General features: G+C 32.8%; 1 protein-coding gene across 1 annotated transcript in view; it reads left to right on the forward strand.

Annotated features, from left to right (window-relative positions):
- The first annotated feature begins 704 nt into the window (after positions 1-704).
- LOC127718900 (tumor necrosis factor receptor superfamily member 16-like) overlaps positions 705-16,222 on the forward strand; it is a 44,107-nt gene continuing 28,589 nt past the window's right edge. Inside the window, exons 1-2 of the mRNA XM_052224987.1 lie at positions 705-800; positions 6,606-7,122. Coding sequence (XP_052080947.1) covers positions 756-800; positions 6,606-7,122 — 562 coding nt within the window. The 5' untranslated portion in view covers positions 705-755. The remainder of the gene's footprint in view (positions 801-6,605; positions 7,123-16,222) is intronic.

Consider the following 16,222-nt stretch of genomic DNA (forward strand, 5'->3'; position numbering starts at 1 on the left):
CAAATAATAAGCAATCCAATGGTTTGTCATTTAGTGTGATAGGTCTAGATACTCTGTTAAGTCATTTATAAATAACTAAAATACATTATGACAAAACTTATCCCCTTGTTATTGTAATAAGGGCTGATGCCTAGCCTTTGGCAAGAATTCATAATGTAAGACTTCCTTGCATTTGGTCAGATGAGCCAAAAAACTCAATGTTAAGGTATACATATCGGAGAAAGAACAAAGATTTAGGAATAAATTGGTTGAAATGATATTTTTTACTTTTACTCTGTCAAATATTTATGATTAAAAAGTCTTAAGATCTAATATAGAGTGTTTTGAAAGAATGAATTTGTATAGTTTTCACACTTCATAAGTTCAAGCTTTCCTTTATTACTTTCTTTTATATTATCTGTGATGAAAAGTCACTTTCTTTCTTTTCTTAAAACTTTTTTCTTTTCATAAGATATTTATGAGAAATTCAAACATTATGACAGAATGCGCGGTGAACCATATATACGGGGAATCGTTTTATACGCTAATTGATTGTTTTCCCGGTCTTGTAACACAGATATTGGTGCTCGGCTCATTAACTCTACCAATATTTTTATATTAAGAAATCTCGTTAAATTCCGCCTACTCCGACAGTACACGATTAACAGAATCATCCAATCATCTGATTCTAAAGTTCATCAAAGGTCATTTGATTCAGGTATGAAAATATGATATAAACTGACAAATCATAATAAAGTAAAGTGAGAAGAGTCGCAATGGAAAATATTGCTTGTCTGCTTGGATTATTTTGTTGGATTTTGGTGAGTGATTATTTATGTTGTCTGAATCATAGTGTTAATATAGAAAAAATGTTTTAGCCTATTTCTACACTAATTAAAGTGATTGAAGTTTATATTTTCTGGTGTAAAAAATAATCGTTCTTCCTCTAAAGGGTTATTTTACATGGTACTTTCAGTTCCCATTCACATATCAATTATGTGTCTAAATTTGTTATTAAACATATTAAATGTTTAATTTTGTTCAAAATATTTTTTAATGGAAAGTCCTATTTTATACATACACATTCTGCATGGTACGTGTTATGGGACAAAACAAAGATCTGCTGGTGAAATTTAACCAGTTCTCTGATTTAACTTATGTTTTCTTTCTTTCCGCTGTCTCAAAAATACATGCACGCTAAAGTTTCATATGTTTATGCACCATTATATGAAATTGTTGGATTCAGCATTTATTAATTTCCTAAAGTACTTGTAGTTTGACCTTTCATTATGGACGTCGCTGTACCAATCATACAATAGATATAACAATAAGACATTACTGGTCATGGCATTCCTTAAAAAGTTGGTTGCACTGAGAAGGGGGACTCCACACCTGCATATTCATTTTGTATTGTTTATATGCCTTCAACCGCTCTGGCAATACATGTGTATTTCTTGATTATAGACTGAGTTATACTAAAGAATTGTGTAAAAAGACTATACAAATCCTTGTTTATACTCGTACACACAAAAATGAAACAATAAGTCCACTCATCAAATTTTACCATCGGATGATATAAAGTACTTTGAAAAATTCCAATCGAGGATAAAAATTTTACTGCAGAAAAGTTCGTAAAACATTAATTGAAAAAAATCCAGGGTAGGTAAATAAATAAAAGAATACAACTCATAAGGCATTCCTTTAATGTCAACATATAAAATATGTATTTGACAGTTTTGTTTTCATCAAATTCAAAGATTTTACGTCAAATGTAGCATATGAATCTCGATTGAAACACAAGGACTCAATGAATATAACATTATCTCGATATATCATGAAGTAACACGATCAGTCTACCTAAAGTTTCCATGCAACCAAACATTAAAGATATCTTCTCAAAGCTATAATACTTGTTAATAGCATTCGTGTGCATCTTATTTTCTCTGATGAGAATTTCAGTCATAATTAACAGCGTTTGGTTGCTGAAGCATAACTTAACTTAAATGTAATAGTGAAGATCAAAGTCAAATACAATTATATTTTTTATGACGGTTTGGTTCCGAACGTAATGTTTTCCTTTAATCAATATATACAGTCCATAGCACGATTGTTTTCCCTCGATTGCATGCATCTCCATCATTAAATGTTACAAAATAGGAAAAGGGATGGGAAATGATCGCACGACGAATAGGAAAACATACCAGATAATGGTGTTCGATAAAGGACAAGATAGAAGCTGGTAAAATTCAATTTTAAAACTGTTGACGCAAGCATTTCGGATATTAAAAATCAAAGATTTGGCTATTTCTGTTATGTTTTTCAGTCGATCAATAATTGATTTAATTAATTGAAAGCAATTCTAGGGTAATTGAAACACCTGTTATTAGTATAAAATCATTAATTATTCTGTGTGAAATAACAATTTATTGAATTGATACCTTTACTTTGCGTCATTCTCTATATCATTCTAATCAAAATGACCGAACAGAAGATGTACAATAAAAATTTAGATGTGATTTTAAGTGTTACTTTTTACTCGGGGACACGGACTATTAAATTTGTTCTCTTTGTTGTATCCTGGGCTCTAGAAACACGGAAATAAAAATCAACCAGATTTCACCCCAAGGACAAAAACTAACACGTTTTATCTGTTTATCTTGGGTCAACTGCTAATTTTACTTTCCTGTATTGAATTTTTTAATATGTTCAACTCGGACAGGTGCTAAACTCTTGACAAAGATATGATCATTGCCAGAGGACACTGCCACTTTTATTTCATTGAAAATTGGTTAAAAAACAATAAAATTAGAGAATTGTTGATGCCTTAAACTTATATCAGTGGTGGGTCAAGTAGGGCACACCTACGATCCCGCCATCGGCAGTTGTTTTTATTAAGAATAACTTGTCTCTTAAAGTCGAGTTCAGCCAGAAACCATCAGGAAGAAAAGTGGTATTCATCATCCAGTTAATTACAGCAGTGATACAACATTTGGTCTTTTGGTATAAATCTCCCCATTTCAACTTTTAGGGTCTTAAGTAATTAGATTTGGAGTGTCCCTCTTTTTTAATATTCGCAAGATTTCGACATATACGGAACATTCCCCGCTAATCATTGACTTTATCGTGCCCAGGCTCCACCTTGACCTATGACTGACATACAATTTAGACCAGGATCTTCCAAACAAGGTTTGGCGAGATCGATAGCTCCTACAAGCTTTTAATATGAAACCTTGACATTTGACCCTCTGACCTTGAAATTTAATAGAGTTTAAGTTCCTTGAAATTTAATAGAGTTAAAGTTTTGCCCATGTTCAAGCATTTGATTGATGAATATATGATTAAAGGTCAAGTAATTCGTTACCAGTAAGCTTGTCTTATTATGGTGTGACCTTTGACGACTGTATGGGCTTGAAATTTATTATGAACCAAGTTTTTCTATAACCAAAACACTGACTAGCCGAGTGATTTAGATTGGATACAAAACTTTGGCATCTAACGTCCTTCTATACCAGTGGTTGTGATGAGCCGTTTGAATAGGTATTTTTTTTCAAGCTTTATAGCATTATTAAGTTGAGAAATTTAGATTAGATTGAACACACCCGCGACATCGCGGGTCCGTAACTGAATTAAAGTATCTATATATATGTATATAAGCCTTATTCTTAGCCTGGATTTTTAGTATTGGTATTGTCATCTGCTAAAGTCATTATGATTATAAGATGCACGGTTTTCTCTACTTTCAAAATCTTTTTGTTTGAACCCGTCGACCTGGAACTTATAAATTATTGGTAATATTAATTATTTGGAAAAACAAAAGGGCCTGGAATGATGTAATTTTTAATCAACACTTAGGTGTGATATGACCCGTGTATATTGCAAATCCCAAATACATCGTTAGGTGGTGCGCCTGACAGGTGCGGAAAGTACAGATTAGGTAATAGGTAACAGGTGACATATACTATTGGTTTCGGTATCGATTTGGCCCGATATTTGTTAATTTTTGGGAATATTAATAATGTGGAAAAAAGGACCGGGAATGGTGTAATTTTAATCTACCCATTGTCCTACATGTATATTAGTTATATACAAAGTTGAATTATTTGATTCGTCGTTTTTACCCTATGCCGGCTAACAAATTGGACCTCGTTATTTTAGCAGAGACATATATATGTGTATATATGTCTCTGATTTTGGTATTATAGATATTTCATGAATCTATGTTTACTCTCTATGAATAGCGTAATATATAGCTAAGTCTTGTCAAAAACTAATGATAGGGTGTGATTTTTTTAGCATTCAAAATATATGAAAAGGGTGGATACTCGATGTCTCAGCTGCACATCCCTACCTCAGACGGTAAATTACTCACAAATTGTATGGAAATAAGACGAAGACGAATAGTTTGGTGGATGCACCGAAACACAAATTGGTACTACAAACGGGACAGGAATATTTTTTATTTCGAAAGTTGATAAATAAAAGAGGCTGAAGATACCAAGGGGGCGTTGATAGGTGCTTAACGTCCAGCGGCAAATTAACTACATATATGAGGGGCCTGATGGGGGGGGGGGGGGGGGGGGGGGGGGTCTCATCACGATTCACGAGTTGATTTTTTTGTCAATCACGATTCACAGAAAATAAATTTCCATGATCACGGATCACGAAAATAAAAAAAAAAAAATCTGTAGAATAACAGATCACGATAGCGAAAATGCGCCGATCACGAAGTACGAAAATAACCCACCAGGCCCCTCATATATTTAGGACGAGAACATGTTAATGTAATATGCCTATTAACCATATACTTTTTGTAAGTTCATAAGTTAACAAACAGTCCGGAGGAACACATGTCACCGTACCCAGACACATTATTCTGACTACGAGCCGACCAGTCTGCTCTTACTCCTAAATGCCGAATGCTTAGAAAATACCAATTTTAAAGTATTTAAATTGAGTTTACCCGGCCGGGGTTTGAACCCACGACCTCCCGCACACGAGACCACCGAGACAGTAATTTGAAGAAAGTGTATTTATTCACAACCAAGGATATGTATACAAATCCTTGTCACAACTAACCAACTTTCCCCCCAAAACTCTTTATTTAAAACAATTGAAAACGACCATTAATCAAGAATAATTTGAACATCGGAATGAAAATATTTCTATTCAAATAAAGTTCGGATGTACAACTATCTTTTAAATATAGCGTATTTTGCATTTATTAAAAATTGTTGTTAAAGAAAAATACTTTGTATTGATAAAAAAAAAATACAAAAAAAAAACGTAAATTGATTCTCTAATTTTTTTGAATTCATTTTTGAGGGTTTCTGCTTCTATGAGTGAGTTAACTGCTACTACTAAGTCTGTGAGTTTTTAGTTTCATTTTGTTTCTTTTTGTCTATAATGATGTGAAGTATGGATGTCACCGTGTATTCGGCAGAGTAGGATTTAGGGGGCTGGGTGCCCGGGTTCCCCTTATGGTGCTACATTTATGGTTAACGCATAATGTTAATGTTCCACTCCAAACGTTGCCTAGTTTGGGGCCCCTATTTTCAAAATCCTGGCATGATCCGCATCTGGTATGTAAATTGACAATGTATGCATGACTTCTTTAATGCACATTTTATACAGAATAAGGGAGCTACCATTTGATTTTTATGGGGGGGTTAGGATGAAAAATTTTGTCCTGCCTTTTTATTTCTCCCTGTATTCGATCCTGCCTTTTTATTTTTCACTCTATTCGGTCCTGCCTTTTTTTTTTAGTTTATCCTGACTTTTTTATTTAACTAAATTGTCATCCTGCCTTTTTTTTTTTGCAAATAATCTCATTCTGCCTTTTTTTTTACTCAAAACTCCTGTCCTGCCTATTTTTTTCAAATTTCATCCTAGCCCCCGAATAAAAATCAAATGGTAGCTCCCTAACCAAAACAACAACTTATGAATCTATTTTGTCAACATATGCAGTAATAAACAAAGTGAACATGTGACGAAAAATCCAATTAATATGGATACACACAGAAACGTAGACCCAAAAAAATTTGAGAATTGTCCTATCCCAACCTTAAAAAGTGCCCAGCCCAGGCTGCCCTCCATTGGCACCCTGTCCCTTTCAATTTCTAGCTGGAATACTGATTTCAGTACCATCCACTGATTCGGAGGTCAATGGTTGTTTTTAGCAATTTAAGTTCAAAACGCTATTACTGTGATAGTCTCTGCCCAAAAGTTTAAGGTATGTATAACTGTTAATGTTTGTCTTTGTCTGTGGAGGGCTTGGTCAGGAGGATATTGTCTGTGGGGGGCCCGGTCAGGAGGATTTATTGTAGTTCATCTGTTACTACGCACAATGATTTGTATACTGCTTACAAATCGTTGCTACGCATGCTTTTTTCTCTTTCCGCGGAAAATGTATTTTCACTTTGGCACTCAACTGTTGCGTTTTGTGTGACAGAATATTCATTTTCATCCTGTTCAAGGATTTGTATAGTTATTTCCAGCTCTTACCAGTCCAGGATAATTTTCAAAATCCCCATCCCCCAGAAAATTAAATAGTTGTCCCCTTAACAAATCATTATCAAAACCAATAAACAAATAAATATGAAATAATTGTATTATATCTACATTGACAGGTTAGAGTGTGCTCTGCATTAGACTGTAAAGAACAAGCTTATGCCTTCAATGGGAAGAGGTGCTGCAATAAATGTCCACCTGGACAGGGATTAATTCATGATTGCTCTCATGGTAATGATACGCAGTGTGGATCTTGTGTACAAGGACGGACATTTTCACCAGATTTCTGGCATACAGAGAAGTGTCAAAATTGTTCTGAATGTAAAAAAGATTCTCACGTGAAAACACAATGCACAGTTACAGAAGATACCATCTGTGAATGTAATGTTGACTTTTACTTCCATACTGTAGCTAAAGAATGTTCATTGTGTAATTTTTGTCCAATCGGATATGGTGCCATCATTCCCTGCAATAGATTACAGAACTCTATTTGTCTCAAATGTCCTAATGGGACTTACTCTGATGTTAAAAGTGCAACATTGCCATGTAAACGTTGTACCAAATGTTCATCAGGCCAGGCAGAATTCAAACCCTGCAGTGACACAGAAAATACTATCTGTTATGGACACCCAAAAGGTATTTATATTGTGTTATGATACAGATTGAATAAATGGTATTCCATTCTTATTTAAAAAAACATAGTGTAAAATTGATATTGATGTTACTTTCAATTTTGGGAAAAGAAAAATATAAACTGAACGATTTGAATTTGTTTATAAAATATAAAGGCACTGGCTACGATTAGGTTGAATATGTAACAATAACAAAAAAGTTATTGTTACGTTGGACACTAATTGCCAGAATGCTAGGTTGGGTTGGTAACTGATTAATTACGAACTTAACAATAATATTTGTGTTTACCGTTACGTTGTGTTATTGTTACGTTAATGCATTTCAATTGTGATTTTTTTTTAATTTGTGGTGTTTTAATGCCACTTTTAAGCACCGCTTTTGGGCTATTTCGTGGCGGCCAGTTTTTATTGGTGGAGGAAGGCGGAGTGCCCGGAGAAAACCACGACCTTCGATAGGAAAACTGACAATCCTAGTCAATAAAGATTGGAGTTGAGTGCACCCGCACGAGCGGGGTTCGAACTCACAACCTCAGTGTTGACTGGCTAGTGATTACAGTAGTAACTACTTAGACCACTCGGTCACCAAGGCCCCTAATGCATTTCGATATATGCTGGGAAAAGTAATGTGTATATAGTATGTCCCATATGTGTGTAATATATATAAAATACAACTTGAAAACTTTTATTCATAAACAATTCAAGTATACAATATTACATACAGATTATATATTTTACTTACAATGGCAGCTTCTGCACATCTAATATGTGATTTTGGGTGCATGTTTTAGTCTGACACATTACGGTAGCCATCACAAATGAGAGATGCAGCAATGTGCATGTCGGTTTTGCACACTAAACAGTTTCACTCTGCAATTTCCTTTTTTTGAAGTTATACCATAGGAAGAAAAACACCTGACTTTGGTTTAGACATACTCCATCTGATTTTGAAACGAAATTACGTCCTCCATGGATACTTTCATGATTTCATACACAAGTTCACAATATTTTAATTCACTGCTGCCGAACTTCTCTGAAAAAAAAAAATCAAAAGTTTTGATGTATCAATTTTTTGCAAACTTTGTTTATATACATGCATAAAATTTGATTTTTTTTTTTTTTATTCAAACGCATCCAAAGTTTTTAGTTTTTCACCCATAGAAAATTGGTAATAAGAATAACTTTTTCCATTGTTCAAAGTATAATAACAGTAATAAGCGTAAGTCACTCACTCATTGTGCAGGTAAATACACAGAAGTGAATACTTTTCTTCATGTTCTCCTAAACATCTAACCATTGAACTATATTCTTCGCCCTTTGTCTCTACTAAACTGTTGTATTAACTTGAAGAAAATTGAAACAATTAATAATTAGATTTTTAAAACTATCAGACTATTTAAACATTATTTGTTGAATAATAATGACAATAATCAAGCATATCGCAGAATTCAGCAACAAAACTAAAGTCATTTTAAAATTTTAATAAATCAAACATAACCTGATAGACACAAATATTATTGTTACGTTCGTAAATATTTAAATCGGTTCCTAACTCAACATAGCATTTCAGCTATTAGTGTCCAAATAACAATATTTTGTTTTGTTATTGTTACTTTTCAACGTAATCGTAGCCAGTGCCAAATATAAATGAAATTCAATGCATATTTAAGATAAAGGTTCTCTGTTTATCAAGATGGAAATACGTTAAATTTGTATATATATGTAAAAGTATACAAATATGACTGATACACTGTAATCATTTCACTCATATAATTTGGCATGATAATATTGTGTATTTTACAATTATGTGTCTAGTCATTTACTTGCCTATTGCGAATAACTATTCTTAATTTTTGAAACCTATATTATGTTAAGCCTTAACTGAATATTTATTGAGTAATGAAGAAATAATATTTTGAATTTGATAAATATCCTCTAGGTAACAGTCTGATATTTAGCAATCATTAGCTTGATATCAAGCAAAAAAAACAGTAACTTCTATAGGGCCCTCATAACTTACATACAATACCAGTAGGTGGCAGTTTTATTACTGGAAAAGCATTGCAATAAGGATATAGTGATTGATAAATATAGATTCTACCACTGCATCAAGTGGGAAATGATATTTCTCTACTCTAGACAGTTAAATTTTCAAATTCAAAATGCGAGTCTTGCCGAGCTTTTTAAATATTGAAAATTTAACTGTTGGGAGTGGAGGAATGATGGTATTGCACAAGATTTGGTGGTTGAATCTGTTTCTCTAATGATTTTAAGACAGTATATATGTAGACAAACTTTCACTGATCTGCAAAAGATGTTTTCTTTATATGTGAGGTCACCTTTTTTAGTAATGTCACAATAGGAAATTCAGAGGAAAGCAAGAAAGTTTGAGGTCATAATTGAATTTTGACCAATGAAGAACTAAGATTAAACAAAAAGTAAATTAACAAAAATACCGAACTTCAAGGAAAATTCAAATCTAAATTTCAAATTTCAAAATTCACTAGATGTGAACCAAACTTATTTATACTAATTTTAAGAATTTTGGCAGATTTTTAGGATGGTGAAGTTGATGTAAACAATTGTATAAATTATTATTTTGCATATGAAGCAAGGTAATATTTTTTTTCCAATTTAATTTAGGTAAAAAGAAAGCTTACATTCTTTTTCATTCAACATCAGAGTTCAAAGAATGTTGTGATCTCTTACATCTACTGATATCCACAAAGCTCAGCCTCTTGTTGATATAACTGGTTTGTACTTGCATAGACAAGTGGTACACTTGAGCTGGTTCATTGAAGTTAATACATCAAATTGATTACACAATTAACTACAAAAATTATTGATCTAGCTTTTTGAAAACTATATATATGAAAGGCTTATTATACACCACAGTTTTGATAGTATTACAAGTTTGAAAATAAAAAAAGTAAAGAGAAAAGGATCATGAACTAAAATCATCCATAATTCTTTTGAAGTCCATGTATATATACACATACATAATGTATCCAAACCAGCAGATAACCAGGTTAAATTAAATTAAACAATAGAAATGAAATTCTCTTCATAAGATAAAAGCGCTTATTCAGACTACTGTAAATTCAAAAATTATTGCGAGGTTTTTATAAATGCGAATAATGCGAGTGGTTGAAGATTGCAATAATAAGAACTCGCATTCTGATACCTGATACTTATATCTGTATGCAGATTTTCCTGAAATCGCAATAATTAATCTCGCATTTTAGTCCATTCTTCTAAAATCGCAATAATAAATGCACACAATAATTTCTGAATTTACAGTATGTTTACATCAGTTTCCATGGTCTTAAAATGTTATTGTAGTAGTTCAAATTAATATTTTATCTGTTATTTATTATAAAAATGCTCCTTAAAGGGGCATCAGCTGTCAAATTCATGTTCAGCGATTTGACACCAATTATCATGTTTGATTTATACCACACTAAAATGTATTTTCAAATTATAAAAAGTCTGAAATAAACAATGTAGGATGCATGGACTCATTAATATGTTTCAGCATTTCGTGTGTATTTTAGTCTAGACCCCATCTGATTAACCATATGCTGACGGTCATATAACCTGATATAAACATAAATACGGTCATAAAACCTGATATAAACATAAATATAGATATAAATAGATAGCAAATTAGATTAGAGTGAAGGTCACATGAATACAAATTCAATGAGGTCGAATTATTCACTTGCAAGTGAATGATTCATCAGCGATGTTTCTTAGCTTATTTTGACAAACTTGAACCAAATTGGCTGCTAAAAGCGAAGTGTTATTTCACTATTTCACTTTCATTAATGATTGAAAAAAAAAATCATATTTTAATTTTTTTATATCTTGCAGCTTAGAATACTCCTTTAAAAAAATTCATGAGCATAGTCATTTTTTTTCCAATTGAAATTCTTGACTTGATGCTCAATTTCAGGCACGTAGCAACCCGTACGCAAAAACGCAGTTGCGTACACGTCGAAAATTTTACAAAACTAAAAATATGATAAATCTAGTAAAAATAAAACTAAAGTAATAAATTAAATTAAAAACTATCTTACAAACATGTTAACCCTTACCATGCTGAGCCCGTCATATGACGGGATGACCCAGACCACCGTTATTTGGCTCTAATGGCTCTCCATACTTTTAGAGGTCAACTTTATGATACTTATTTCGAAATGGATGCATGTTCCCTCAACCTGAGGCTATCTATTGTCATGTTTCTCATGTTTAAGTAGCATTTTGAGCTCAAATACAAACTTGGAAAATTGAAATTGGATAAAACTGGTTTTTCTGGAGGGGTGGGCTTCCCTTCTGTGTCTTACACAGGAAGTTCAGAGGCCTAAAACTTTCAAAAATAGTGTAAACCCGCAGACATATATCTACTGATCATAATTATTTTTGAAATACGCAGAGGAAACGACTACTTCCGGTTTCAGGTCCAGTTGAAGTCCAAAATCGGAAAAAATCGTGAAATTCCGTATTTTTTGTCCAAATGACCTTCTTTAGACTGGTGTTCCCAGATCAGTTTCACTCCAACCTAAGAACTGTTGGGGTTAATGTGTTTACTGGGGTCCACTGTACATGCAGACTACAGATGGATACCTATATCAGCATCCCTCGGTCTTTGGGGTCAAGTAATAGGACGAAAAATCGTCAAAAATGACGCTTTTTGCACCTGATGACCAACTTTGGGGCAAATTCCCACCCACCCACCCACCCACCCACCCACCCCCACCTCCTCACCCCAACCACCCTGCCCCGTGATCCCCTACCTTAGATTTAAAGAAATCAATATGCTTCAGCAGCAGGGTAAAGCTCATTTGCATATAATTTGCATATTTTTGCAAATAAACGAAAATTAGACTTTTTCTGAAAACAATTCAGCATGGTAAGTGTTAATAATCACTTTGTAGCTATATTCTGTTCCTCCTGAAATTACTTTTCATTTTCGGAACCAGCATCATGATTATGTTGCTGATGCAAACAATTAAAATGGTCCTCGAGGTGTCAGAAAACAATTCTATGCCTCCTTACCCAGTCCTGACATCTTTTCTTAAGATTTCTAAATAACTGACGAAATAAAATATGATGTTCTAAAGAGACCATGGACAAAGATTCATTCTCATGATTTTCAAGTGAGGTATGTATAGTCTTAATTACATACGTCGTCATAACAGATTTTTTTAAACAGTCCAGTCGGACTTCAGTTTAACAGGGTTCGTAAAGGGTAATTTTCGTGCATACATGTAGTGCTTGTTTTTTTTTTTTTTTTTTTTTTTTTAATTTAAATTGACGATAATCGAGTTTTGACTTTTTTTATTTTTACGTTTGGTTGTGCAAGACGGGTGCCGTGTTCAAAGTGTTTCCCCAACTTAATTATACGTGTTTCGAGATTAAAAGTGCTTATTTTCCATGCTTCGAGATTTAAAGTGGTTGTATTCCATGCTTGGTTATATTAAAAGACTAGCGTTTAGGAAGTTAAAAAAAAGAAATCAGAAATAATTTGATGATTTTCCTTATAGATTTGATTCAGATTTCGGGACTTAAAAGGTATATATTATAAACTTGCCAGTTTCCAACCTATGATATGCGTTCGTTATAGTACTTTTTTTTATCAAAGTTCATGGACATTCACAGTGAAATTGTTATTCCTTCTTGGTATTTAGCGCTTTTTCTGTGCAAGTACCACCCTTTACCACACCTTTTAACCTAAACTAACTAACAACGAATATTATTTTTAATTTAATTTAATCAAGCTCAACCCACTGCACATTAGAAAATTCAAATTCCTAATCTAACAGTACTTGTTTGTTTTTCTCTAATTAATATTTTATTTTGTTTTTTCAAAAGTTGACTTGTTACTCATGAAAATAAGATTTTGGTGAGGTCATTTTAAGTCCCAGGAAATTGCGAGAATGCAGGATTTTGCAACATTTACCCAGAGCTTCTGGGGGCCTTAAGCGGCCCCCATACCCCCTGCCGTTTCACTTCCTCCTTCGGCATTGAGTACACATCATATTGGCCTAGCTACACCCCTGAAATTGGAACAAAACTTGTGCCCAAATTATGGAAAATAAAGGGAAGGTGGATATATATAGCCTATTGATTTTTGGGTCAATAGGTTTCAGTAATTTTTTTTTATATATTTCATCATTTAATGAACACTTAATGTGCAAAGAAAGACAAAGACGCTTATTTAATAAATGCATTGTAGAGCTCTATATATACTGGTAACCAAAAAAAATAAAATTGCTCAAATCATCTCAAGGTAAACTTATAATGGATAAGAGAGTTGCAACCAAAAAGTATACATGGACATGACATACACAATGTATATATGAGTAATGATAAAGCAAACTATTTTTTTTTGAAAGATTGGAACTATTGTTCCATTTTTTTCCACAGGCACTGCGGCCTCCCAAACAGGAAGTAGAACATATTAGCTACTAAATCTATACACACTGAAATATATATATATATACATATATATATATGATAAGTTCCTTATAATTTTCATGTCTGTGTACATATGTACATATAAACTATAAACTGTGAACAATTTGTTAGGATCAGTTCATTCAAGTATGTATGTCTTTAGTTTTGTCAATTTGCAGGCTATTTTTATCATTTTAATTAGGGAAGAGTAATGATACAATACCAGTTTGATTGACAACTGCCATTGATCACCAAACAATCGGCATTAAATAAGAATGTCCCACCTCCTTAAATGCCAATCATTATGATTGACCAGATTACTTATCAACCTCAGTCTCACATAATTAAGCAGACCCTATATTATACAACTCAATACTCAATATTTGACTTCACTATTAATACACAAATGTATATATATATATATTTTTTGTTTTCTATTTGGTATTAGAGTAAAATTTAGATCCATTTTGTTACATCTGTGATCCGTTTATTTGGCAATCGCCATGGCAGTCAGCAGGGTTTAAGAACATCCGTTGTTCGACCTGCAAGTCAAATGCGTTTTGTTAAAATATACTTTTTCACTTTTTGGTCTTTTGGAAAATGTTGTTTGTGCTGTATTTAGACCCCTCTACCAAGAAATTTGTTTTGCATGCACACATATAAAAATTGCGGTTTTTATCCAACGCAATCATAGGTTTGAACGTTGTTTTCAATTTAGACTTGTTTATATTTTTTTGTTTGGGCTTGTATTATATTTGCCTTCGGGTTTATATGATCCGTTCATCCTATTTCGACTCTTTCAAAATTCGAGAGTCTATCCTAAATTGAGGTAAAGTATATGGCCTTCCAAATACAGTTTCGATTCCTAACATCACTGAAGAGACATTAATTGTCGAAATCCGGATATGGTGTACAAAATTTTGCACCTCATGTTTGCGATATACCATCTTTTCCACAAGTTTATTGTTTTCTGTTTGGTAATAAATTAATTATAAGATCCATTTTGTTACATCTTGTGATCCGTTTATTTGGCAATCGCCAATGGCAGTCAGCAGGGTTTAAGAACATCAGTTGTTCGACCTGCTAGTCAAATGTGTTTTGTTAAAATATACTTTTTCACTTTTTTGGTCTTTTGGAAAATGTTTTTTGTGCTGTATTTAGACCCCTCTACTAAGAAATTTGTTTTGCATGCACACATATAAAAATTGCGGTTTTTATCCAACGCAATCATAGGTTTGAACGTTGTTTTCAATTTAGACTTGTATATATATATATATATATTAGATGTTTGATATATATTGAAATGATAGATTTATTCATTCAGCTATTACTTTTGATCTACACTTCATAAAACATTCTATCAATTACGCCTGAAAGATAAAAGATTAAGGATTATAACAAGGATCTTTTTCTTTCAAATGAAAAAGACAAAATAGTAAATCTGAATATAAAAAATGTATTCAATAATATTTTACTTGATAGATTAGTGCAATAATCATTTGTAATTAATCAATAATTTAGGTTACACTATCTTGACTGTCATTGATTTGCTTGAAACAATAAGTAACATTTCAAATCTCTTAACCAATATATCTTTTTAGTTTATTACCCATCAAATTTCTTTTAACAAAGTAAGATTGTTTATTTAAATACAGGAAGTGTATTTTTGCAATGAATAATGAACCCCCATTTCAATAAAAAGAAAGAAAAGTATTTGTTTTTCTTGAAAAAGAACATTTTCAATGCAATTTTCTGGAAAATATTAAATTATAAATTGAATTAAATTGATACGACTACTTTTAATCTTCAGTGTCATATAATTGTTTTCAAAATCAATATAGCAATACTTAGAGTAGAGGAGAAAAATAGTATACCTATGTTTCAACTTACAAAATGCCTCCAAAAGGATTATTTTTTTGAATTATTAAAAGAATCTTTATTAGGTAATTTCTTCTGTTTCTAAAGATAAGATAAAGGTAAAAATGTGAAACATGTAACAGGGAACAATATTTAGTAACGATATGAAATTGCAATTTAAACCAAATTGGTATTCAAATTAAGGGACCCGCCATCATTGATTCACATTTAGCTCATTTTATCTACTGAAAAAGTGCTTTCTTCTAAAGACCTGCAGTTGATACAACTGTCTGCAATAGTGCAATATTTTAGATAAATGTCCTTTTTTAGCTCACCTGGACCAAAGGGGACTTCGTTTAACATAGGACCCTATGGGAAATGCATACAAATGTCTTCTCTTAGAGAACCATTGAATGGAATGAAACCAAACATGGCACGAATGTTCCTCATGAGGTGCTGACCAAGTGTTATTACTTTGAAGCCAATCCATCAACCAAGATGGCCGCCAGTGGGGGACTTCGTTTAACATAGGACCCTATGGGAAATACATACAAATGTCTTCTTATAGAGAACCACTGAATGGAATGAAACCAAACATGGCATTAATGTTCCTTATGAGGTGCTGACCAAGTGTTGTTACTTTGAAGCCGATCCATAATCCAAGATGGCCACCAGCGGGGGACTTTGTTTAACATAGGACCCTATGGACAATACATATAAATGTCTTCTTTTAGAGAACCACTGAATGGAATGAAACCCAACATGGCACGAATGTTCCTCATGAGGTGCTG

The sequence above is a fragment of the Mytilus californianus genome, unplaced genomic scaffold (assembly GCF_021869535.1).
Source record: "Mytilus californianus isolate M0D057914Y unplaced genomic scaffold, xbMytCali1.0.p SCAF_10, whole genome shotgun sequence".
NCBI classification, from domain to species: domain Eukaryota; kingdom Metazoa; phylum Mollusca; class Bivalvia; order Mytilida; family Mytilidae; genus Mytilus; species Mytilus californianus.